Consider the following 25,761-nt stretch of genomic DNA (forward strand, 5'->3'; position numbering starts at 1 on the left):
TCAGGCTGCTAATAGTGCTGAGACTTTTAGAAAACCAAAGACAAGAGCCTCCAGCTTAAAAAAGGAGGCTGTCAGAATGTGAAATGATGCTCCTTTTCTTTCCTGAGAGTCTAAACCGGCTTGGCTCAAATTATTGTCTAATTATGGTGCAGTGAAAATGAAATACACATAAACACACATCCACTGAGGTACACACACAGACACTGGCCCCTCCATCCTACGGCAGTGCGGACAGATTGTAATGGACGCGATGTGGTACAATCATTAAACGTCTCTCCAGCTTATTTGCTTGCAGTGTGTCTCAATAATGTGTTATGAGGTGTGTTTGTAATTGGCTACTGCTGATAGTGGTCCTTGAAGGGGAAATGGAGTGTGTCTAAATGCAGACAAAGCTACTTAGCGCGCCAGGACAAGATAAGATGCCCCTCACAAGGTCCAAATGGGATACTCAGGGCTTCTTCTACCCATGGCTTAGGAGAGAGAAAAAGGAATAATCTGTCTCAATTTTCTCAGCTCTAGAAACAATATTTATAAAATAGAAGGTGATTTCAGAGCTCATTTATTTTCCTGGTTCACAGTCCCCACTCTCTGCTGACATCATTTTCTAACCAATTTTATTTCCAACAATCGCAGGAACAGCCTCAATTCTACTTGAAATCGTTAAAAACAAATCCATTCTTTCCTTGTCTTGAGCTCCATCTTTCAAAAACTGGTTTAATTTCGGCACTGCCTCTCTTTGAAACATTATGCCAGGCTCTGAATCGCCACGCCTCATCCTTCCCTCTCCCTTTTTTGCTTCCTACATTCCTCCATTCATTGTGACAGCAGGAGGCACACACAGGCTCATTCCCAGCCCAAGTGCAAGGCACCCTATTCACTGAGCAATCAAGTCAAAGAGGTCCTGGAAGGGACTTGTCTTCCAACAGCAGGCACCTTAGAAAGGGAAGAGGCCCAGGATTTTCAAAGTCACAGGAAGTGGGTGGGCATTTGGCTCAGCAGTTCCAACTCCTCTTGGCATGCCCGCACCCCATATCAGAGTGCCCCGAGTGGCAGTCCCACCTCCATTTCCAATCCAGCTTCCTGCGAATGTGCACTCTGAAAGGCAGCAGGTGCTGACTCAAGTCCTTGAGTCTCTGCCACCTTCATGGGAGACTCAGATTGAGCTCCCAGCTACTGCAGGTATTTGGAGAGTGACCTAGCAAGTGGCTCACTCTGTCTCTCTGTCTCTCACTGCCTTTCACATAAAGTGAAAATGGGTTTAAAAAAAAAAAGAGGGGGATCACATAGAGAATAAACCATCTCTCTTATCCAGAAAGCTATGTCCGGTGAGCCACACAAAGCACGCCACAGATACCAAGCAAGATGCTGGCTTCCAGGAAGATGGTGGGCCCATCCTGCCACCGGGGCCACCTAGAGTCCTGGCGAGTGGGTAGCAGACCACAGCTAAGGTGTTGGCGGCCCCTTGTTGTGTCCTTTCCCTGACCTCTCAGTGGCACAGCCACAGGAAGAACTGAGATCCGCAAAGCATGCCTGGTTCTTCCAGGAGCCAGGCTATCCCTGTGGCAACTTCCACATTGGTTTCTAAGTGCTCATAAAAACATCTGCTCCAAAATTGGGGGAATTAATGTCGAGCTGATTGGTCTGTTCCTCTGAGCTGGAGAAACGGACTCTGGGAAACTATGAGTCTCCACATAGCTACTAGATTCATGTGGAAAAAAAAATTCTTAAAAGATTTTCAAGGATATCTCTCACCCTGAGTCTGGTGGTTAAGGAGGAAGGCGGGCACTTGAACCACATCCCTAAGTCCCTGAATGATTGGGGGTCTAACGTGTGGTCTTCCCTGGCTTGAGTATGCCATTTCTAACATCCAGCTAGAAAAACTGCTCCGCACCCCTAAGGCTTCAGAAGGCACTGGAGACAACTCAAAGACAGCACGCTGGATTGAAGCAACAACAGCAGACGTGGTCTCTTTGCTTCTGCTCTGAAGCCCCCAGGTACCACCCAGCATGTGGGGACAGGGAATGCCACCAGGCGGAGCTTCCCAGGGTGCAGCCTGCAAGCCAGCATGCAACAAGGATGAAGGATTCTTCACAAGCAAGGCCCAAGGACATCAGGACTGGGACCTCCCCAGGAAGCTGCCCCACGGGAATACCCAAGTCTGCAGAGCTCACAATTTACTCCCATCCTGCTGAGCATGGCACAGGACACACAGTGGATGTTTGCTAAACACTAGTAAAATTTAATCTGTTCACTGAAGTGACAGCAGAAAAGCCAAAACACAGGAACAGGAAGGACTCACTATTCCCCAGGCTGGCTTGCTAGGGACCCCTTTCTTCTAAGCCCTGTGTGGCAGCCTCAAGTTGCAACCCATCACACCAAAAATAAGTAATAATAAACACTACCACAACCCATACAGAAAGTCAGCCCTGAACTCAGCCCTCTGGGGAATCCTCGCCGTGACTATGGTCTGATGCGTATCCCACGGGCTTTTCCTCTTTCAAAAAGAAATGAGATGATGCAGGTAAATAGACATTTACATCACACTTTTCATTTCAAGTCTCTCATGTTAGTTATTTTCTTCTACGCAAGATGAATTTCAACTTAATCTTAGCCTGCATTGACTACTTCTATGTTGCTTCTCTCTCGTTTTTATTTGCCTTTTGATTTTTTAAAATCAAATAGGTCAGCACCTGTTTCATCACCAACAAAACACTCTCACAAAAAAAAGCCATCGCCACCAATGACCAAGCCAGATGCCTTCTCCTCCACTACTCTGGAGATTTGCCTTTTCTCTTTCTTGGTATCCAGAGAGGACCCTCTCATATCTGAGCACCAACTCCCCTTTCAGTCAACTGTGCAACAAAAGACTGGCCTCCAGAAGGCCAGCAGTCACTGTCCTGCCCTCTCGCTCCTGCCCATGTGACAAAAGTGCCCCACCAACACACACACACACAAATACAAGCACATACATACCCCAGAGGGCAATAAGCCCAGGTCAAGGGCACAGGAGAGACTGCTGTCGCTTTGACCTAAGTGCCTGACCTCAGCACTGTATGAGCAAGTCCTGGACACAACTTGTGCTTCTCAACAGTGCTGTCACATCTGAATCAAGCCTCCTGAAAGCTCGTACGAAGGTCCATGCACTTTTACCTCATGGAAAAACTGTGCAAAGTACCACTTAACACAGAGTACTGGGTGAAGGTTGTAGTAGAGGGATGGGGCAGAACACAAAGCACACTGCTTATTAGGGAATAGGTTCTCACATTATTTAAGTTTTTATTTTTATTTATTTGAAAGGCAGAGAGAGAGAGAGAGAGATGGATTTTCTATGTGCTAGTTCCCTCCCCAAATGCCTATAGCAGCTGAAGTTGGGCCAGGCTGAAGCCAAGAACTCCATCTGGGTCTCCCACATGGGTGCTAGGGACCCCAGCAGGTGAGCCACCATCTGCTGCTTCCTAGGGTGTGCATCAGTAAGAGGCTGGGCAGGAAGCAGAGGCAAGACTCAAACTCTTATATGGGATGCAGGCATCCCAAGCAGCAGCTTAGCTCTCCCAACCCAAGGTGCTTAATTTTTGAAAAAAGATGAGAATCTTTTGACTTATTCCTCATTAATTTATCATTGCTTCATGTCATGGTCGTCAAAGAAGAAGGTCAATATTAATAGTCTACATGGCGTTCCATCTTAGCCAACTATTCCCCAGCAGATCAAAGTCTACGTGGCACCCTGTGACCAGCACAGCATCCCCTCTATGGGGCAAGACCCTGTATTATTCTTATTGGCCTTGATTTTACTTAAAACTTTCTCCTTCTTCATGCATCTCCAAATTTTTCTCTTTTATCCTTTTGCTGGTCATGGAATGCATTAGCATGTGCCTCTAGAATTCCTACTCTTTGAAGAATTAAAGCTAAATGTGTCCAAATGACCCCATAAGGAAATAACTCCAGCATGGATGAATTAGGCCATCACATGGTGTCAGAGTACACAGTTACTGCAAAGTTACAGAAACATTTCCCAAAGAATAAGAGTCCTTTCAAAACTAAACTGCAACCCCCCTCACCCTCTCTTAGAACATGGCAAGATATAAACATAAACGCAAAGGCTTGTTTTCTATCATAGAAGTTAACCACCTTACAAAAAAACCTTTAATTTGAAAAGAATGTTTGCTTGAAAGTTTCTGAAAATTCACTGTTGAAATCTGAGATATCAATGAAGCAATTCTGGACAGTGGTGGCCTGACTGTGGACAACTGGAGCACTTACACTCTCTTGCTCACTCTCTCTCTCTCTCTCTTTCTCTCTCTGAGCTTGAACCCAATGGCCAGTTTCTCTCCTGAGTCTGGGAGCCACTGATGCCAACATGCAATCACGGTGTGAGGGCCGTGGACCTCAGGTTCCACAGGGCTGGATGGAGCCACCTACTGCAGGATTGACAGAGAGCCTGAGAACAGCAGCAGAGGACAGATGCAGGAACAGGATCCGAGGTCCCTGAATTCTGGGGACAGCTTGGCCCAGAGTGGGAAAGACCCTTGGAAGGAGGAACAGCTGCAATTGGCATGAGTGTCCCAAGTGACATCCTGTCTGTGTGGCCCAGAGGAAGGGCTTGGAAGCTGAACAGCTCTGTCCACCCAGACTAGAGCTAGGGTGGCTCAAGGGGTTCATTCTGGGGCACAGAGGTCGGACACCCTCCAAAACAGTACCTCTCTCCAAAGTCCGGGAGCCGAATCTGCAACACCATCCCCACTCTGCTGACCTCACCTGAAGAAAGCCCAACAGCTGGTCCTAAGCCTCGCTGAAGAGACAAAGGGGAAAGTCAGCCACAGAGCAGAGCGGAAGTCAGAAAGATGGGTGAACAAAACACTCAGCAGGAGGAGCTGTTGATGAAACAAGAGCTGCAAAAGGAGGCCAAGGACAACTCCAACAAACAATAATAACAGCACTTAATGACCTTCAATTACAGCACAAAGAAGGCTTTCTGGCACTAAAAAGTTGTGATTTTCAAACTAAAAAGCTCAGCAGATGAGTTGATGAAAAGGATGGTTGCTGTAGAGACCTAAATTAGTGGCTAAGAAGATCGAGCAGAAACATAAAGAAATGAAAACCAGGGGCAAAAAGATACTCAGTCAACAGATTCCAGAGACCCCACTTGTGAATAACAGTAACCTCAGAAGGAGACAAAGGAACTGAAGACAGAAGAGAATTAAACAAATGGGAGTAGGAAGCATCCCTGAGTTGAAGAAAGATCTGAGTTTGCAAAATGAACTGCGCTCTGTCCAGGAGCCACAGGGAAGGACACACACTCAGGTGTGTGCCTGGGTGCCCAGGATAAGCAGAAAGTCTCACAAGTACCAAAAGGAAAGGACAGGTAACTGACAAAGGAAAGAAGTTAGACTTCATGCTCACCTGCCATTGGCAAAACCGGAATCCAGAAGACAATGGGAAAAACACCCACTGGCTAGCATACATCCAAGTCAGACATTATCCACTCATCTGACTTAGAGGATACTTGTGGATATGCAAGTGTCCACATACCTAATGGCAATAACCCCATCTAAGAAAAATACTTTGAGCAAAAAAGGGATGAATTCAAAGAGAAATCTTGAGATAGGCGAGATGAAAAGAGGAAAGCAGTGGCAGGATGGATCTGGAACTCGCATAGTTACACCTACACAGAAAGTATTGAAGTGGCTGGTAACAGGTAATGTATCTGACAAACAAGAGGCATTCCAGAAAGAAAAACTTAGCACTTAGCTCTAGACCTGTTCAACTGTCTCGGCAAAACCTAGGTGGTAAATGCCAAGTGAATAGAAGCCCAGTAATGTCTACCTGCTTCCTGGTAAGAAGGCATAGGGAAGGAAAAGCACCCTAAAAAGGCTAATTCATCAAGATGAGCACAGACGAGCAACTAAAGCATGGTGGGCGGGAGGGGGGGGGTCATCGTTGATATCTTGTCTGCATAAAAACATGTATCTGAATGTCTTGAAAAGGAAGGTAATAGTCAGGATAGATGGGGTACAAAGATGTCCATGTCAACAAAGCAAAGACAGCAGGTGTAGCAGAGTTGCGAGTGGTCCCGAGCCTGCCTCCTACACCACATTACCTAGCTGCCATTCACAGCTCTGGCTCCCGACTCCAGCATTTCTGCTGGTGCAGATTCTGGGAGGCAGTGGAGATGGCTCAAATAACTGGGTTATTGTCATCACACAAGAGACTCGGATTGAATTTCCAGCTCTCGGATTTGGCCTATCCCAGTCCAGGCATCCATCTGAACCAGTGGATAAGACCTCTCTCTCTCTCTCCCTCTCTCTCTCTCTCTCCTGTTATTTTTATTTTAATAAAAAATTAAAATAGAAAAGTTGAAATATCAATTGGAAAACCAGTGAAGATAATACAATTGGAAAAAGTTAAAATAAATGAAATAGTAAATACTCAATTATATGTTATTAAATTCAATTATATCAGCTGAACATTCCTATTAAAATACAAATTTACCAGGCTGGAATGAAAAATAAAGATAGGCGTTCAGATCTGCATGGAGCTATAAACAATTTATAATATTTTATGTCATAAAAAAAAATTGAAAACAGGCAAATGCAATGAAAACAACATCAATATCAGATAAGGTGAAATTAAGGCACAACTCATTATAATGCAAATTATTCATTTCTAAGACCCAACTGAAATAGCACTATCATATAGTGATGACAGGAGACATCAATTAAAATTAGTGGATGATATCAAAGTTGAACAGACCTAGGAGACCAAGACAAGATGTAAACAACGACAATGACAGATAGAATCCAGAATATGTATCTAATATGTATATAGAAAGAGAACTTTATAACCATCAAATAAAGACATTCAGGAACTTTTCCCATATGTTCAGAAAATACTTCAATAGCTGATTATATGATTAGCCATTAATTAATATCCAAGGGGCCAGCATTGTGATACAAGGGATGTTAGCATCCCATATCAGAGCAGCAGTGCAAGTTCCGGCTGCTTCTCTTCTGATCCAGCACCCTGGGAATGGCCCTGGGAAGGCAGTAGAGGAGGGTCCAAGTTCTTGGGTTCCTGCCACCCCTGTGGGACACCAGGGTGGGGTTCCTAAAGGCTGTCTTCAGCCTGGCCCAGCCCTGCCTGTAGTGGCCATTTGGGGAGTGGTCAACAGCTGGAAGATCTCTCTCTGTCTCTGTCCCTCTGCTCTTCAAATAAATAAATAAAAACTTTTCTTAAAAGTTAATAAATTCGAAAAGTAGGGATTTAATAAGCCATATTCTCTTTTTATAATTCAACAAAAAATTAAAATAAATAAAAGTTAAACGTATAAAAAAATTCAAAAACTTTGGAAATTAAGAAATACACTCCTGGGTAGCTCTTCAAACAGAAAATCGAAACTAAAAATATAAACCATCTAGTGAGAATTGAAAAAGCAGACTTACCAAAATCTATGGTACAGAGCAAATGTGGCATGTATGAGCGATGTATATGTTATATACATACTATGTATATGTTATATGTTAATGGCTAAAAAGAGAAGAGCATTCAAAAACAAAGAGAATTACGAGCAAATCCATTAAAGCTCATTAATACAAGAAAAGAAACGAGAATCCAGCAGGCAGGAACATAGATCCTTCGCAAACACCTACACGACATAGAAGCCCTCCTCCCAAGGCGGCTGCACACCGGTCCAATGCGCCTGATTAGAAACACGAGTGGGGTGCGCCCACAGGCGTCAGGTAGAGAATTAAAAGAGAAACGGCAAAATGGCTCCCACCCAACCTGACCCAGGACGCACTAGAAAACGCAGGAGGCCGGTTGCTGTGGAGCAGGCTGGGAGCAGACAGATGGCGGCGTCGTCTCCAGGTGCCTGGTCAACGGGGAAGCATCCCTCCCGTCAGAACAGACCAGAGCCCCTTCGGTCATCTGGCCCCGCGACCTTCGTCTCCTCACCTGCGTTAACCTGACCAGAAGACTATGACTGCGGATGCCTGGGAAGTTTTCACGCTCTGGCCTGGAAGCAGAACCCAAGGGTCTCGCGCCATTTTGCTGGACAGTAGCTACAGAGCGCCACCTACCGCAGGAGAGCGGGAAGTGCAATCCTGCTGCATGCCCAAAGGAGAGATTACAAGTTGGTACACCATGGCAGAGGTCAGGACGGAGCTAAGAGGATGACCACGGAAGAACTCACAGGACCAGATACCTCCACAGCTTTGTTTTATGTGGCCACTAAAGAAAACATAGGTCAAAATTATTTAAACTATTCCTACATGTTAAAAAAAAAAAAAGAACATGCCTTAATTCATTTTATGGAGGCAGTATGCTATTAAATCTAAATGCAAAGCACACACACAAAAAAAGCCCTGTAAACCAATCTAACTCATGAAGTTATATGTTAAAATTCCAACTGAATGTCCACAAATTAAATCCGGCAGCATATATACAAATAAATTACAATCAAATAGAGTTTATTCCAGGAATGCAAGGATGGTTCAAGGCAAAGAAATCAAAATAAATCAGCATGTCAATAAGAGAAAGATTACAGGATTCAATCAAAAGTTGATTAAAAATTCAGAATAAAAACTTGCAAGGAAACCAGAACGAAGGGAAACTACTAAAATACGATAAAGAATATTTAACAAAAATGAACAGCAAGCAGTGAACACTGAAGCCGTGTGCATGTAGACCTGCATCAACATCAGGAAAGCCTACACTCTCATGCATTTCATTCTGAATGTCTTAATGGATGCCATAAAATAACAAAATCAAGATAAATGTTCAGAAAAGAACGATAAATTTAACTCACTCTCACAATATTAGTTTATACCTATTAAGTGCAGTAGACTAATCAAGAAGAGTAAGAAGAAAATTCTGATAAAAAGCATGATATTGCCACAGTGAGAGACAAACTGGTCAGGAGAACAGAGTAGAGGTCCCGGAACTGGAAGCTGATGCTCATGGGACAATAATATGACAAAAATGGCATTTCGGTTTGTGGGGAAGTGATAGGTTATTTAATTAGTGATGTTGACAAAAATGACATCCACTTGGAAAGAAACAGAGTTGAACCCTTGTGGCAGTAAAAAGAGGAACAGCCCATGGGAGCACGGGCAGAGGGTCTGAACAGACATGTCACAGGAGGGCAGGTCTTCAAGGGCAAGCAACCTATGAGGACTCGTTCATCCTCCCTGGCAGTCAGAAAAACATGAATTTAAAACCAACCCCCACTCGACGCCTTCAAGATAAGCGAGATGCACATGCCAACGTTCACAACAAGGAAGATGATGAGGAAAGCATTCCCTTGTACTTTGCTGGTGGAAATATGGATTAGTGCATGGTTTTATAGAGCAATCTTAAAACACTCATTAACAAAAATCGCAAACCTCTTTTGGCTTGGAATTTGCATTCCTCCATGTCCATACCGTAAGATCAAAAGCTCCAAGTAGATACTTATTGCACTGTTAAAAGGGACAAGGGATGAGAGACAAGTTGGATACCCATCAAAAGGAAATGGTTGGGGCCAGCACCATGGCATAGTGGGCCAACCCTCTGCCTGCAGTGCTAGCCTCCCATATGAGCGCTGGTTCTAATCCTGGCTGCTCCTCTTTGGGCCCCTGCACCCACATGGGAGACCTAGAAGAAGCTCCTGGCTCCTGGCTTCGGTGCAGCTCCAGCAGGTGTGGCCATTTGGGGAGTGAACCAGTGGATGGAAGACCTTTCTGTCTCTCCCTCTCACTGCCTGTAACTCTACATCTCAAATAAATAAATAAAATCTTTTAAAAAAAGGAATGGTTGATTCAAACAAGTCCTGCACACACTAGGATATTATATAGCCATTATAAAAATAACAAGCTGGCTGACTTGGGGCATTTCTAGCAAAGTATAGCACATAGAGCACGATCAGTCTTTCGTTGTCCTGTTTAAAATTGACCAAAGCAGATCTGTGACAATACATTTTTAAAAAAATTTTTATTTATTGATTTGCAAGTCAGAGTTACAGAAAGGAAGAGTGACAGACAGAGAGATCTTCCACCTACCTGCTGGTTCACCCCCAAATGGCCACAAAGGCCGGGACTGAGTCAGGCCAAAGTCAGGCACCAGAAGCTTCTTCCAGGTCTCCCATGTAGGTACAGGGGCCCAAGAACTTGGGCTGTTATCCGCTGCTTTCCCAGGTGCATTAGCAGGCAGCGGGATCAGAAGTGGAGTGGCCAAGACACTGACCAGCGCCCATATGGGATGCTGGTGTCACAGGCAGCAGCTTTACCAGCTAAGCCGCAGCACCAACCTCCAACAACACATGTTTACACACTGCTTACACAGTACACTAGAACTATGAGGAAGTTCACATGTCCAGCTTGTCATGTTTCTTAGCCAAAAGGGGATGAAGGTGAGGTTAGTTAGTAGAGGGAGTCAAAGCGAGGTTATGCAAATAAGCTGCACTGAGAGATGCAGCACACACACACAATATCACATTTATGTAAATCATACTCTTTGATGTTCCAGTGCTCTAAGTGTATTTCCATACATATCTTGTTTTCAGCAAAATAGGATCCTACTGCGGGCACGCTTTTGAGTTTGACCTTTTCTTGATTTATTTAGTCAACCATGAGTGCGTCTACTTAGACAGATAAGATGACTTCCTCATGGGGATCTTCTCTGACTGCATCCACACGAATTGAAGATGAAAATAGAAAACAAACAAAAAAACAAAAAGCCCAAATCAGCCTAGTTAAGAAATATAAAAGTCACACAGCAGCCCACATTGGGGCCACACTGGGGAGAGGGCGTGCAAACCAAGTTCACGGTCCACCGAATTCTCCTTTACGAGTAGTCGGCATCCCCTGAGCAGCTACAACCCTTAAACCCAGAACACTGTATGGAACAAAGTCCCCAGGGAGCAGAAGCGAGGGATTCCAACTGGGGAAATCTGTTTACTTTCAGATACATTTCCTTTTTAGAACAAAAATAAGCAAACGGCTTTCTTTTCAAACTGTTGCGCAGTCTGGCTCTGCTCTTGGTCGTCTCCCTTAAACCACAGGTGGTTGTCCCTGCTGAGTCCCGCCGCCTCGGCCCTGCCTGCACCCACACACCCTTCCCCACACCTCCTCCGGAAGGGCCCTCCTGTCCTACAGGAAGCCCCCCATGGGGTGAGGTCCTGTCCTACACAGCGTTGGCTGTGCCCCTCCACCCCCACCCCGCAACCGCCTGGTTTGGAGGATGAAGGCGGTATGGGTTCCTTTCTGTTCCCACTGCATTTCACCTGCCCACTCCCAGCCCAGCCCTGCCCCCCCCCAACTCCTAACTTCAGCAGATAACCAGGTCCCCAAGCTTCCTCACCTCCAGGGAGGTGATATTCCCAAGCCTACAGCAGGGATACCAGGAAATGGTCCATCTGCTATCTTTTGCCAAAAGCCAGCGCTTGCCGAGAGTATAAATGGCCCAAGCAGTGAAGAGAAAGAGAACAAGAAAAGGAGGAGAATGGGAGGCAGGCAGTCCTGAGACTGAGTGATGGACGTGCGGTGGCCCCAGAGAGGCCTCCCGGGAGCCTATGAGTTGGCGACAGCTGGGTCAGCGACAGCACAGCTGTGACTGTGATGCCTGCAAGACTACAGGTTTTTCCCACATTACCTGGAATGGGTGAAGCCTCCCGCATCCTTGTGAAGCCACAAGCAGAGGAGAAATGCCCACGCCGATGGGAGAACAGGAACTGGGAATCAAATTTAACACAAAGAAAGCAAGAAACATGGCACCGGCTGTAGACTGCGGGGAATGAGGGATGAGGGATGCCTCCCGCCAGCACTGTGGGAGCGGGGGCATCGCCTGGCACAGGGCTCCTCACACACTCACTGCAGCCACAGCAGTGGGGTGCCTCGGGAAGATGCAGGTGTTCAATCAGCAGGTCTGGGACGGCCTGAGATTCTGCACTCCCTGCAAGCTTGCAGGTGGCACCAGCACCCCTGGCCTGTGACCTGCCCTTTGAGAAGCAAAGCTCTATAGGTCAGGGTTTAGCAAAGTTGGTCTATACAAAGGGACAAACAGTGAAAGCTTCAGTTGTGCGGGCCGTCGGGTCTCCATCAGGATTCTTCAATTCTGCCGTAGCAGAGCGAAAGCAGCCAAGACCATTTGCAAAGGAACGGGTGTGACTGTGCTCCCCTGAAACTATTTATCGACACTAAGACTAGAATGTTTTGTCATTTTCATGTGTCGTGAAATACTGTTTTTCTCTGAGTGCTCCTCTTCCTAACCAATTACACATACACAAACTATTCCTAGCCAGTGGTTGAAGCGAGGGCTGGGCCGAGCCCGGAGGCTGCGCTCTGGTCTGGGCGTGCAGGACAGGACACAGCCCACACAGGTGTCACTGGCTGCGCAGGAACAGTGGGCTGCTCAGCCTGTGCTGCATCCTGAAGAAGGTTTTCCTATCCTGTTAGCCTTCCACCAGCGACATGCTCTTCAAACAGCAGACGCTTTGGGGACAAGTGGATCCCCAGCAAATGCTTCTTCAGAAACCACGAAAATGACTTGAAAAGACCGTCCTAAATCCTTCTCCTCCTAATAAGAGGCCCTGTGGAATAGCAGGCTCCTATTTTCATGAAACAGCTTTAAGGAGGAGATTAAACTTCAGCCCAAGTTTCCTGAGCTAACAGGAGAGTGACGTGATCGGGAAGAAATTCAAGCTTGCAGAACCGCTCCTGGGAAAGGCAAAGGTCGCCATCTCCAACTTTACCCCCAACACACACACACACCAGGTGTCTCCAGGGCACTTCTTTCCGGCCCCTCGGCCTCATGTTCCACTTGGACTCCAAAGAGGAAAAAGGTCTCTGTCCATCTGGCAATCCCTCCCACTATTAAACGGCCATCCCCAGTGACGTGGTTCTTTCTGGTAATCACTGCAACGCGTCTTCCAGTCCAAGGGCACGGAGCTCTAGAGACAGAAGTGGCCAAGTGGGCAGCAAAGAGCCACGGTTCCATGCTCCATTGCTCCCTCAGAATCTGTCCTGGGCGGTGGGGGCAAAACGCCAGCTCCAGCAAATCCACATGGCCCCTGCACCTTGTTCAGGACACACAGCAGTGCCCTGGATGAGTTTTCCAGATGAACAAATTTGCTCCAGGGACCTGGTGCAGGTCAGCTGGCACACTCTATCTCCCCACATTTGACGGGCACTCCAAGAGGAAGATTCCTTCCAGGAGCTCACCTATCTTTCTCGCTTGCCAAAGAGCCCAACAGCACCTCAGCCTGGACCCAGCATCCTAAGGCTTGTCCTAGGAGCTATGTTGACCTGACCAAGTGCTGGACTTTTGGAAACCTTAAATTCACTTACTGGCAAAATGAGGATAATCAATAATCATCCAGGGAAAACACTCAAAAGAGAAAAATTAAGCCATGGGCATGGCTCAGACACTATTCACAGAGGTACACAGTCCAGCTAAATCTCAGCCTGCCCACGTCGGGGGGTGGTTGTGAAGAAGGATGTAACACAGGGAGAGCCCCTCGCATCTTTCCTACAAGTCAGCCACGTGGTCCCCTCCCCTGGAAACCTCTGCTTTCTGCGTGGACTCCTGGCATTTAATGGAGGCCACCAACAAGTTGCTCCCTTAGCACTCACGCACTGTGTGCCAAGATCACAATCAGAGCTGCTCCTCACTCCTGCTGGGCCTGATTTCTCTCTCCAGACATCCTGGAGAGCTCCCAGGGGCCCCTCCAAATAAGGCTGCCCACAGAACCCAGAACCACCACGGGCAGGAAAGCAGCTGGCGCATCACGCTGCTGCGGACACACAGTCAGCCTACGTGGAGGAGGGGGAGGGGGATGCAGGCACCGGAAGTGCCCAAATGCCCATTCCCATCCTCCTTGGACCCAGGATGACCAGGAACACGTCTCAAAAGGCCACAGGCCAACCCACTGGGTCAGTTCTTTGGCAATGAACTCCAGCACCAGGTTGACAGGAACAGCCTGCGACCTCAGCCCCTCCCTAAGACTCTGTGCGGGCTGGAGAGAGCTGCACCCAGCCTTCCCATAGCCCTTTCGTCTCCCCTGCGTGGACAGCCTACACCTGACACTCTGCACGTGTCAGCCCTCTCAGACCCCTTCTGAGAACAGAAAGAAACAAGAAGATTCCATTTCAGCTCAATAAACAAATACGCATCTCCTGGTGGCAGAGAACGTGAGGTCTCGGCACAGAAAAGGAAGGAAGGAAATTGTACATTCCAAAAAGGGATAAATGTGAAAAGGGGAAACCATCATAAATGTAGCTGATTTGCAGTTAATAGCAGGTATTTGTTTGGGGCGCTAATAATCTAATTAGCAGTCAATCCAATGCATCCCCTGTTATCAGCTGATCCATAATTACTGCTCCACGCTGAGTATTTTCCCGGCTCCTGATAGTTTTCAACTCCTCAGCACAAACAACCACATAATCGGTGTTATTATGCTAGATACAGGACGATTCCTCTCTCTTGGGGGTGATGCTGGGGAATTTTTAGCCATAGACTACAGTGACTAATTCCTCACTGTCCTGTCTTTAATTAGGCTGAGGGATTCCTAAAAACACCTTCACACACCCTGGGGCTAGCGCTGTGGGGCAGGGGGCTAAGCCACTCCCTGCAGCACCAGCATTCCATCCGGGCACCTGTTCCAGTCAAATCCTGGCTGCTCCACTTCCCATTCGGCTCCCTGCTAAGCGCCTGGGAAAGCAGCCCAGGATGGACCAAGCGCTTGGGCCCCTGAGCCCACATGGGAGAACTGGAAGAAGCTTCCAGATTTAACCTGGCGCAGCCCTACAGCCCTGGTGGTTGTGGCCTCTGGGAGAATGAACCAGCAGATAGAAAACCAATCTCTCTCTTGCTCTCCCCTTCCCTCTGTGTGTAACTCTGCCTTTCAAATAAACTCATTTCTATACATATGAAAACCCCTTCAGACCCTCAAGAAGGGTGTGCCCCTTGCGGGGTGTCCTCTTTTTTAAGAGTAGCAGAGACACTGCCAGCCGTCTGTAACAGGACACTGTTCACAAGGGCATGGCAGAGTTGGGAAAGCCCAATATATTTCTCCTTGAAAATGCTGTAAAGTCTCCCCCTTGAATATTGCTTTAAAATGCCTCATCCTGGAGGAGACAGCTACTGATACAAAACTACTGCACTGAACAGTTTCTGATCTAAACAAGATGTATATAATTCTGGGAAACAGAACAAACAAAGCCTCAGAAGCCGGTTGCTAAGGGGAGAACACATTCCAAGTTCTCACTTTCAGAGACCACAGCCAATGTGACTGAGGAGGGAGGAGGCTTGGGGTGAGCATGGTGAAGTGGGGAGAAGGGGGGTGCTCTGCGATTTGGAACCTACACCTCTGCTCTCTCATGAGCCAAGTGCCCTCGGGGAAGTCATTTAACTTCCCAAGCCTGGTGATCCTCGCCTGAAAAACAAAGCTAACACTGCAGGCCCCGCAGGGCTGTCAGGAAGAAGGGGTGATGGGCACGGAAAGCAGCTGGCGTCTACTGGGGGCTCAGACTTGCTTCTCTGGAATGCAGAGACCCTTGGTTTTGTACGAGGCAGTAGCCGACGCCACGTGATTCCATTCTCTGCGCTTCGGCCTCTACCTCTTACCTACAAACATCGATTTCAGCCTGGATGTCCGATGAGCAACTACATCAGCCAAAGACCCACTTGCGTTTTCCCGAATGCTCTCCTCTTGCACTCTCCCCAGGGAGCCCCTGTCTTCCTACGATCTGCCAACGAAAGGGCTAATGCCCAGCAACATAGCTGGCTGGCTGACTGCTGCCTGCACCACACTGCTTGTTAAATGTCTCCTGGCTATAAAAGGGAGTAAGATTTGGGAAATTGCAAAGTCAGACCGAGGCCTTTCTCCAAAGACTCTCTTATTCAGGAAACAGAAACCAGTGGCTATAAAGAGAATGGCGATGAGCAGGCTCAGCTCCTCAATGAGGTGCTAAAAGATCAACTCACACTCCTGCCACACACTGGGTTCAGATTTTTCTGCCTGAACTTTTTATTGACGTAGAATATGCCAAGAGAAGAATACATACCCAGGGCACTTCGCAGGGTGAATACACCTGTGTAATGAGCACCAGCTCCCCTTGCAACCTGCCAGTCACTAGCCCCCACCACGAGTGACCACAGAGCTAGGAGTTGTAGCACCGCGGGTTACTTCTCTCTATTCTCAGACTTTTATGGATGAGATTTCTCAGCCCTCCGGCCAAATGTGACCTGTCATCTGCCTTAGCCCACCCTGAAAAACCTGAGTGGATCTTACACTTCTAAATACTTGAGAAAAATAATTCCAGGGCCGGCGCCGTGGCTCAATAGGCTAATCCTCCACCTGCGGCGTCGGCACACCGGGTTCTAGTCCCGGTCGGGGCTCCATATTCTGTCCTGGTCGCTCCTCTTCCTGTCCAGCTCTCTGCTGTGGCCCGGGAGTGCAGTGGAGGATGGCCCAAGTCCTTGGGCCCTGCACCCGCATGGGAGACCAGGAGAAGCACCTGGCTCCTGGCTTCGAATCAGCACAGTGCGCCGGCCGCAGCGGCCATTGGGGATGAACAATGGAAAAGGAAGACCTTTCTCTCTGTCTCTCTCACTGTCCACTCTGCCTGTCAAAAAAAAAAAAAAAAAAAAAAGAAAAGAAAAGAAAAATAATTCCAGAAGAAGAAGACTACTCCATGGAATGTGCAAAATATACAAAATCGATGGTGTGGTGGCCCTAGATAAAGTTTTATGGGAACACAGTCCCAGATGCTGGCTTGCATATTGTTTTTCACACTTCAGCTGCACAGTCTGGCTACAGCAGAGGCCACACAACCTAAAACAATGAAAGTATTTGTTACCTGACCGTTTACCAAAAGAATAAAAACAAAAAGCTTGCCAACTCCAGTTCAAGTACGAGATGTTTACTGAAATACACACGTGTTTCTGTTGGGTCTGTGTCTAGCTGGGATGCTGCAGGGTCACGGGAACACACATCTATTCAGCTTCAGTAAACACTGCCAAGACGTTTTCCAGAAAATACTCTGTTTTAAGGGGAAAGCTACAACCTGGAGCAGAACTCATAATCTCAGGTTTAAGAGAGGCAGATAAACCTACAGAGAGTGCATCAGATCCAGAACTGAGCAAATAACAAGTAAACCATCAGGACCTCCAGGTAGAGCGGGCGCCTGTGAGCTCCCTTAGTTAACATTTATCCACATCCTTACCCCCACGCACAGTCTTCGAATGCAGCACCCTTCAAGGCTGTCATGTTCAGAAGAAACAGACAAGAACAAAAAAGTCACACTCCTGCTCAGGACCCCGGTGTACCACACCAACTTTATCATTGAGACCATGCAACAACAGCATCGCCAGGCACCCTTGGGTGGCTTACCCGAACTGCAGACACAATACCTGGAAAGACATTAGCAGCCACCCGACTTCATGCTTTCCTAAGTATGAACATATCTGGGAGACAACCATATCACACACCAACCCCTAAACCAGCCGTCGTGTGGGCAGAACCAGTTCCCAGGTAGGATCAAGCAGCCATCCCAGGGCCTTCCAGGCTAACTGCAAGAGACACACAAGGAAGGTGCCCTTTTCATTAGCGACAGCGGGAGGAGCTAACAAGATGCTGGGCATCTCCTAAAGCCACTTCCTTGAAGCCCTGCCTCCCGCACCTGCTATGTGTTTGGTTCTTTAAAAACGATGTTTTTCCTCTCGAGAGGGAATGACTTCTCATTATGGAAGAACCGCCCTCATCACAACATGGTTTCTGTCTAACTTCCACAATCCTGGGGACCTCGGACTTGGAGCAGCCTCACAAATGACAGCACTGGCCCACGAGGGAGGCAGCCGGGAAATGAGGGCTTGGGGCATCAGAGCAGACCCCATACTCCACGTGGGGACTCGGAGGGGAATGACACAGAGGGGCCTCTCTCCACTTCTCACGCCACCAAGTCTATAACGTCAGCCCCGGCATCTCCCCACACAGGAAGGGCTGAAGGCGGGCTGACCCTGGCTCTCCTGGAGGACAGTCCGAAGTCCTCCTTTCCCTCCTTGTCCCCTGCTCCTAAGGGAGGTTCTGCACTCCCCTCCCTCCACTCCCTTGCACAGGTAGAAAAGCAATGCTGGTGTTTACTCACAGGCAGGGCTACAATCCTCAACAAGAGCACTAGCTTCTGTCCACAAGAAAGCACGCATATGACATACACCTGTGTATTTAATGTTCCCCAGGCCGAGGAATCTAACCAGAAGTGGAGCATGGCCGTGCTAGAAACAGCAGGTGCTTCACAAAGATTGAGCTCCAGCCCACTGGCCGGTTCAGTGGCCTTGCCAAAGTCTCCTCCCCTTTAAACCTCTGATCCATTGTATTTCAGTAAAGGAGAAATAACATCCACCCCATGCTTGCAATACGGGTCAAATATGGCATTTGTGAATAGATGCTTTGTAAGCTGTAAACGCCACACCAAGTGGTAGAGGGAAAGAAGCCGCCCCTTGTCCTCCTGGTCCTGATTTGCCTTCTAATGAGGGAAGCCGTCCAGCAGTGCCCCCTCCGATGAAGACTGCCTGCCACCATGCAGACCTCAGTCAACTCAGCACCCAGCTGGCAGCTGTCAATTGGTCATCTATTAATAGCCAATTATCTGGGTGTCTTAATTAATCCATTGCGCCACATGACTCTGATCTCCCCAAGATCCTCCCCCCTCCAAAAAAAAAATGGGCCTGAAATACAGCACAAGCTAATTTTTCAGTAGCCATCAAGGAATTTGGCATCCGTAGGCTTGAGTGTTGCAGCTGTGAGTGATGGGTGCATAAATATTGATTGCACCAGTCTCTATGGCTGGGGGGGTGAGGGAGGGACATGAATGATTCGAGTGCTCTCAGAGGAATAAGAAAGGCTGCATAAATCTTTAGCCCAGAACACTGGGGAAGAAAACCCTAACTTTGAAACCTTCGTGAGGACAGGGACAAGGGACAGGCAGCTCTTTTGCAAAGAGCTTGTCAACATGAAGTGGTCACACCAGCTCTCCAGAGGCTTCCTGCTCCCTTGGGTCCCGGAATGAGATACAAATTGGGTTTCAGCTCCAGATCCTTAGGAAGAAGGCAGCTGGGTGCGTGGTCTCTTCATCCGGGCATATCTCACTCCCATGGCGGGAACATGTGAATGTGTCCTGTTGGCCTGCACTCGCAGTGAAAGATCTCTGTAGCACTTATGGTGGAGAAGTTAATTGTTTTTTTTAATCTTGTCTCCAGGAAATGGCATGCAGGAGAGGCCCTGTGCTTGATGTCAACCTTGTGCAGGAGGCCCCTTACTCCATGCCTTAGGGGCTCATGCTGATAAAAAGTGCCCAAGCAACACGCTCAGAGTGCCCGGACAGCAACTTTCTGACTTGACAAAGAACTGCCTTTGTGTCCAGAGCATCATCCTGTGTCTCCAGCAACTAGCAAAGCAGGCTGCTCTTGACCTTGGAGCCTGCAGGGACCTGCTGGGCTCCTGCAGAGCAGAGGACAGGCCACTGGCTGCTGCGGGCCCCCAGACTTCTCCCTAGGGCTCCTGACCCGGGATCCTGCAGCTCTTTGCTCATCAATCCATTAGCTATCCAAGAGGCTCGAATAAAAGAGGGGGGGGAGGAAGAATGGGGAGAAGGGAGAAGGCAGAACAGCAGGCGAGGACTCCCCAGAGGGCGCGGACTGTCTCACCCCACAGAGACCTCTTCCTCCCTGTCCCCCAGCAGTCTCCCAGTGCTCAGCACTCCTGTGAGGGCAGCAGCTGCCCCAAAAGTCAAATCAGGTCCTTGTCCCTGAAATACCAAAATATCCGAGCCTGCAAACTCCCAGAGCTTCTGCAGAACTCCCCCAGGGTACAAGAGTGTGCGTGTGTTTCTGTGCAAATGCGTGCGGGGGTGCACATGTGGGTTTGTGTGTGCATGCATGTGTGTGTGCACGTGTGCAAGGGCGTGCATCTGTAAGTGTGTGTTTCCTTTCTTCACATTTAAGGCCTCAGAGACTCACTTATTTTTCGGTTAATCTAGCGTTTCTGGTAGAATAATGAAGAGATAAGTAACAGACGCAGAGTAATGGAGGCAGAATTACCGAGAGCCGTACCGTCTTCCTCGGAGATGCTCTAAGCCAACCCGGAACAGCTGAAGCTGCAGGCTGGCAGGTGGGAGACAGGCCCTGCAGCTCCCATTGCACAGAAGGCTGTGGCAGGAGAACAGGGGTCCCAGTCAGACCCAGATAGAAAGGCATCCCCGGGCTGCAGTGCTTGTAAGAAATGCTCCAGGAAAACATGCTGGGAGCTACAAGGAGAGGACCCGACTCTATGACCTGACTCCAGGCACAGCGAGCATCCCTGAGGGCCGTGCAAGGATGCTTGCCACCTAGCTTGGGGCAAGTCCAGCCAGTGGGAAGAGCCCACAGCCAGCTGCGGAGGGCACAGGGCATGGCCAGACCCACTGCCCCAGACAGATGGCGGCACTGTCACTCAGGCTCTCGGGGCTGGGGTGCACAAAAGCCACCGCAAGGTTCAGGTTCCCCAGTGAGAGAGGTGCTAGGGCTGCATCCCAGCTTTCAATGCAAATTATTCTCCAAAAATGTGCCAAGGATGCTGAGATGCTCCGGAAAGGCCACAAAACCACAAACACCAGCAATCAAACAAGGGCACGTGCCTTCAAAACTGGCTCTGGGAGCCTGAGCAGACACCTTGGGAAACTGGGGGAGAGGCGATGTGGATGTGGGGTGCAGGCCAAGGAGGAGAATCAAAACCAGGAACACTGGGCTGGGCACAACTCCTGTGCTCCGGCATCAGACGCCAGTGGCTGCTTCTGCCCCGAATGACCTTTGATGAGTGGAAGTTGGCACTGTTAACACTACCAACAGACAAACAGCCCTGGAAAGGGCCAGGCTCTGGGCAGACCAGTGAGGCCGGGCCAGGGGCACCTGTGCCTCTTTCCTTCCTCTTCTGGTCCTCCATCTTCCTGGATTTGAGCAGCGGTTTCTAAGATTTGTTTCCGAAAACCCCAGGCCACGTACAGGAATAAGAAGGAAGGAGAAAGGGCTGACTCCAGGCAAATTCCCCAGAACTGAGACCCCAGCTGCACCTGCTAGGGAAGCACTCACGAGCTGGGCCATGGGCAGTCCCGTCATCCACTGGGTATTGAGCACCACAGGCCAGATTCTGTGTAAGTCCTCGGGCCTCGAGCCAAGCCAGGGTGGGCCAAAAATGACCCAGGATAAATTTCCTACCAGCCTGCTGGGTTAGGAGCTCAGTATCAAAATTTTTAAAACTCTGTTGAGGGGTCGGTGCTATGGCACAATGGGTTAAGCTGTGGCCTGCAGTGCCGGCATCCCTTATGGGTGTCAGTTCATGTCCCAGCTACTCCACTTCTGATCCAGCTCCCTATTAATGTGCCTGGGAAAGCAGTGGAAGATTACCCAAGAGCTTGGGCCCCTGCACCTATGTAGGAGACCTAGAAGAAGCTCCTGGCTCCTGGCTTCAGCTTAGCCCAGCCCCAGCCATTGCAGTCATTTAAGGAGTGAACAAGTGGATGAAAGATATGAAGATATCTCCCCTAACCTCTTGCCCCATAACTCTGCCTTTCAAATAAGAAAATCTAAAAAACAAACAAAAAACGTTGCTGATATCTAGAAAGCGAAGACGTGCAATTTCTTGAATATCTGAGATTTCCACCTGCAGCTTCCATACGTCTTTGCCCCTCCCAGGAACTGCTGCAGGAGCAAAGCAACACTCTGGGCCCCCAGGTACCACCACCCACAATGTCTGCTCCATGGAATGGCCTTAGAGTGAAAACCAGCACAGCGCCTGGCACCGGCCAGCAGATGGAAGGATGAGCATGCATCTGGTAATGGGCTGCTTCCAGTTGTGCAGGGATCAAAAGTCCCTGGATGGAGGGAACCCAGTATGCACACGCCGAGCATCCGTAGATTAACGGTCGCTCTCGAAAACTCCTGACTATTTTAAATGGGAGAAATTATCTACTAAATGGGGAACAAAATAGCAGTGTTATATACTTTGGTGGTATGCAAATCTTACAGAAAGACAAGTTATTTACTAATCGTGTTTGCTAGATTCCTGGTACTGGCACATTTATATGGGCCTGAGGCACTTTGTATTCAAAGCCTTTCCATTTCCAATCCTTTCGCCCAAAATTACCCTCAGGCCTAAATTTCTTTTGCTTTTACTAAGCTCTGAGCCCCTGGATTAAATTTGGTTTCTTGGAAATAAGACAAATATGCTGTTGCTTTAAAAAAATCTATAACTAATTGTATAATTCTGCCAATGATAAACAACTGATTGGGGAGAAAGGAAGCGACAACATTTTTTAGGGCCTTTTTTAGTAGTGTTTACCATTAAAACACAGTTTGAATTACAACATCAAATGCATAACATGATTTTCAATTAGAAACTAGAGTTTTGCTGAATAATTTGTGGGGAGGGGGACAAGTGAAAGAACCAAATCAATACTAAAAAGTCAAATTTAAAGAAATCTTTACTTGAGCTATTAATAGAATCAACCCTTCTTGAAACTAAGGGGGAAAAAAATCCGGTGGAATTTGCAAGACCTGGAATGCAAAGGCCTTCCCTCTCACACCTGGATTGCGACCCAGCAGGCACGGGTTCCATTGGATCAGGCCCGCTTTGGAGATGCCCACAGAATTGCAACCCCTGCAGTAAAGCCAAGATGGAGGTTCTGCAAGCCTTCCAAGTGCCGGCCACAGGCAGTCAGGTTTGGGAACCACTGTGATCCTTCGGGCATGCCCTGCAAATATCCTACACTCCTCAGTCCCAGCGAACAAAACTATTCTGGCGCTAAGAAGGAATCCCTCCGCCTCTCTCCTCAGATACACGCACACTAAGGCACAGAGCAGCATTCAGCTACCGTACACAAAGGCAGTCACCAAAACACGCAACACCAGTAGGCAGATATGGGTGACAGACACGAAGGAGGAAACGCTAACAAAAACAAGGGCACCTCAGCACGAGAGGCGTTAAGAGCTTCAAGTCCATGGACTTCATGGTTATGGAAGGAGTCGGGAAAAGGAAATCGAAATGACTAAGTGTGACGACAAGAGCAAGTGGCCCGCCCTGGCTCCAGGCCCCTGACATGAGACCACCGCCCCAGCCTCCAGAATCACTCACAAGCTCACAGTCCCACCCCTGTGCCCCCTGCTCCAGCCAAAGGCGCGGCCACCGCACTCAGACCTCACACAGAGCCTGGCACACAGCTGCCCATGCCCAGAGGGATGAGCTGCACGGACAGAAGCAGCAGGAAGGAATGGCTCTCCTGTCCAGATCCCAGGTGTAGAGCGAGAATAAGTAAGCTTAAGGTAATGAGGTTCAATGCAAAACAGAGAAAGTTCATGTCCCTGCAGCACCATTAACTGCTTCACAAGGAGCAGAACCACCCAGGGGAAGGGAAATGCTCTCCCCGTCCGTGGGCCAGGATGCCGTGAGTGGGGACACTGATCAGGTGCCGTAGAGCCTGACCTCACCCGCTCCCTGCTCAACACCACCCGGCTTGACCTGCACGCCCCTCCCAGCCCCATCCCTGCAGCCTGCCCATGCTGTGTGCTCCGGCTGTGCCAAACTCACACAACGTGCTGTGTCATTCCTCTGAGCCCACAGCTAACCTCTACCCGGGAGGCCCCTGACCCATCAAACCTGTTCCTGCTACCTCCTCCTCCCCCTACTCCCCAGGAAGCACCCCAGCTCCCACCACACCCAGGGCACTGAACCATCTTGGTCCACAGCTGAGCAAATCCTCTTCCCCCCAAGACAGCAAGCTCTGCAGCCCTGGCACCATAGCACCTGGTACACAGAAGGTGCTAAATAAGTGCTGGCTGCAATCAACTGAACCTTGGTGATATTCCAAAACACAAGTGCCAGAGGACCGAGAAGAGGATCTTGAGAGACGACTTGATGCGGTGGACAGATCCCGAGTTGCAGAGGTCTGGGTGACCTGTGTCCTAGTCTGTGAACCAAGGAACCCATGTGGCCATGAGGAAGAAAGCGCCTACTGGGCGCCGGCATGTGGCGGGCCCTCTGTGCTGCACTGACTGGCGACCACACACACACACACACACACACGTGCGCGTGCGCGTGTGCGCACAGGCACCCACGTGTTTGTCGTGGGCCCCTCCAGGGCCTTGTCCCAGCCCCTCGAGAACCTCTCTGGAACACTATCCATTGTCCAACAGGCCAGCAAGTAACACCCCCCCCCCCCCAACAGGCCTCCTTCTGTGCCCCCCGCAAAGTCGGTTCCAGGAGGCGGCAGAGGAGCGGGGTTCTGAGTGAGAAATCAAGGGTGACCTGCAGGGGGCAGTTTCTGGTTGCGGCAGATGAACCAGGGGGCAGGACTCCAAAAAGCCACTTGGATTCCCAGTTCCCCAACTACCCACCAGGGCCAAGGCGTCTCTCTGGACGGGCTCCTAACTGGTGTTCCGGGAACATTCAACTTCCAGTGCAGCTTGAGGGGTCGGCGACAGACCCCCTGGGCCGAGGCGCGGGGGGCTGCTTGGCACTCGCCGGCGCCACGCACGGCGCTCGCGGCGCCCCTCCCACCCCACTCCCCGCCTCTGGAGCTCCGGCCTGCCCTGGTCCGGCCTGGCAGCTGCGGGAAGGAGGTCACGGCCGCCAGACTTCGCTCTCGCGCGCGCGGGCACCTGCACCGGCCCGCCGGGCCACCCGCCCCAACCGCCGGCGACTCTCTGGCGGCGTCCGCGCACCGCCAGCCCCCGGGAGGCTCGCCCGCAGCACCCCTTCCGCCCCGGGACCCCCAGCGCGCCGCTCAAGTTGGGAGTCCCGCTCCGCCCGCACCCACCGCCCACCCCAACGGCCACTCCGGCTCGCGGCGGACCCGCAGACGCCCCCGAGCTTCCTACAGCCCAGGCTCGCCGCCTCCGCGCCTGCTACCTGCTCGCAGCACCCGGACCCCCGCCCTGGCGTCCTGGAAGCCCGCACACCCGGCGCGCACGCTGCACGCCCTGCCCGCTAAGCCACTGCCCCGCGCCCGGCGCGTAGCCAAACCGCGTACCCTGGGGGTCTGCACTTCAGTTCCCGGAGGTGCCTCCAACTTCCTCTGGGTGACCCAGAACAGCAGCACGGTGATCCAGAACACCCCGAAGATCGGCAGCGCCAGGCGGCGAGTCAGGCGCCGCATGGTCCCCTTGGCCGGCTCCTCTCCGCCGCGCTGCGTCCCTGGGGCACCCCCAGGCGGTCAGGGGCGGCGGGGCAGGAGTCCGGCAGAGCGCCCCGCGCTGGGGGAGCGCTGGCGACCGCAACTGGCGGAGAGCGGCGGGATCCCGCAAGGCGCCCTCCCCCGCCCTCTTCGGAGAAAGACGAGCCGGTGCGGGGGGCTCGGGGCGGCCCCGAGACGCGGCAGGAGAGGGCCGGGGGCCAGCCGAGCCGGGCACCCTCTCCAGCCAGCCGGAGGAGCCCGGCGGCCGCCGAGATGCACCGCACGCAGCCGCCGCCGAGAGGGAAACGGACTCGAGCAGCGGGGAGGGCGGGATCCGAGGCTGTGCCCGGCACCCCGGGAGCTGCACGAGGGAGGAGGGAGCGAGGGGGAGGGCGGGCCCGACAGACACACCGACTCGGAGGGAGCCGGGCGGCGGCGAGCCGGGCTCTGCGAGGGGGCGCTACTGCCGCCCGCCGACCGCCGCGCCGAGCCCCGGGCGCAGCTCCCCGGCCGTCCCGCGTTGGGGCGAGCAGGGCACGGCGCACCCGGGATGGCCGCTTACCCCCTGCAGCCCGCCGGCACTCAG

The 25,761-nt window shown here is 50.3% G+C and overlaps 1 protein-coding gene across 1 annotated transcript in view; it reads right to left on the reverse strand.

Moving 5' to 3' along the window:
• GALNT14 (polypeptide N-acetylgalactosaminyltransferase 14) overlaps nt 1-25,157 on the reverse strand; it is a 196,699-nt gene extending 171,542 nt beyond the window's left edge. The window contains exon 1 of the mRNA XM_062210174.1: nt 25,032-25,157. Within this exon, the coding sequence (XP_062066158.1) occupies nt 25,032-25,157 (126 nt within the window). The remainder of the gene's footprint in view (nt 1-25,031) is intronic.
• Nucleotides 25,158-25,761: the final 604 nt, after the last annotated feature.

This window comes from Lepus europaeus, chromosome 13, assembly GCF_033115175.1.
Source record: "Lepus europaeus isolate LE1 chromosome 13, mLepTim1.pri, whole genome shotgun sequence".
Lineage (NCBI taxonomy): Eukaryota > Metazoa > Chordata > Mammalia > Lagomorpha > Leporidae > Lepus > Lepus europaeus.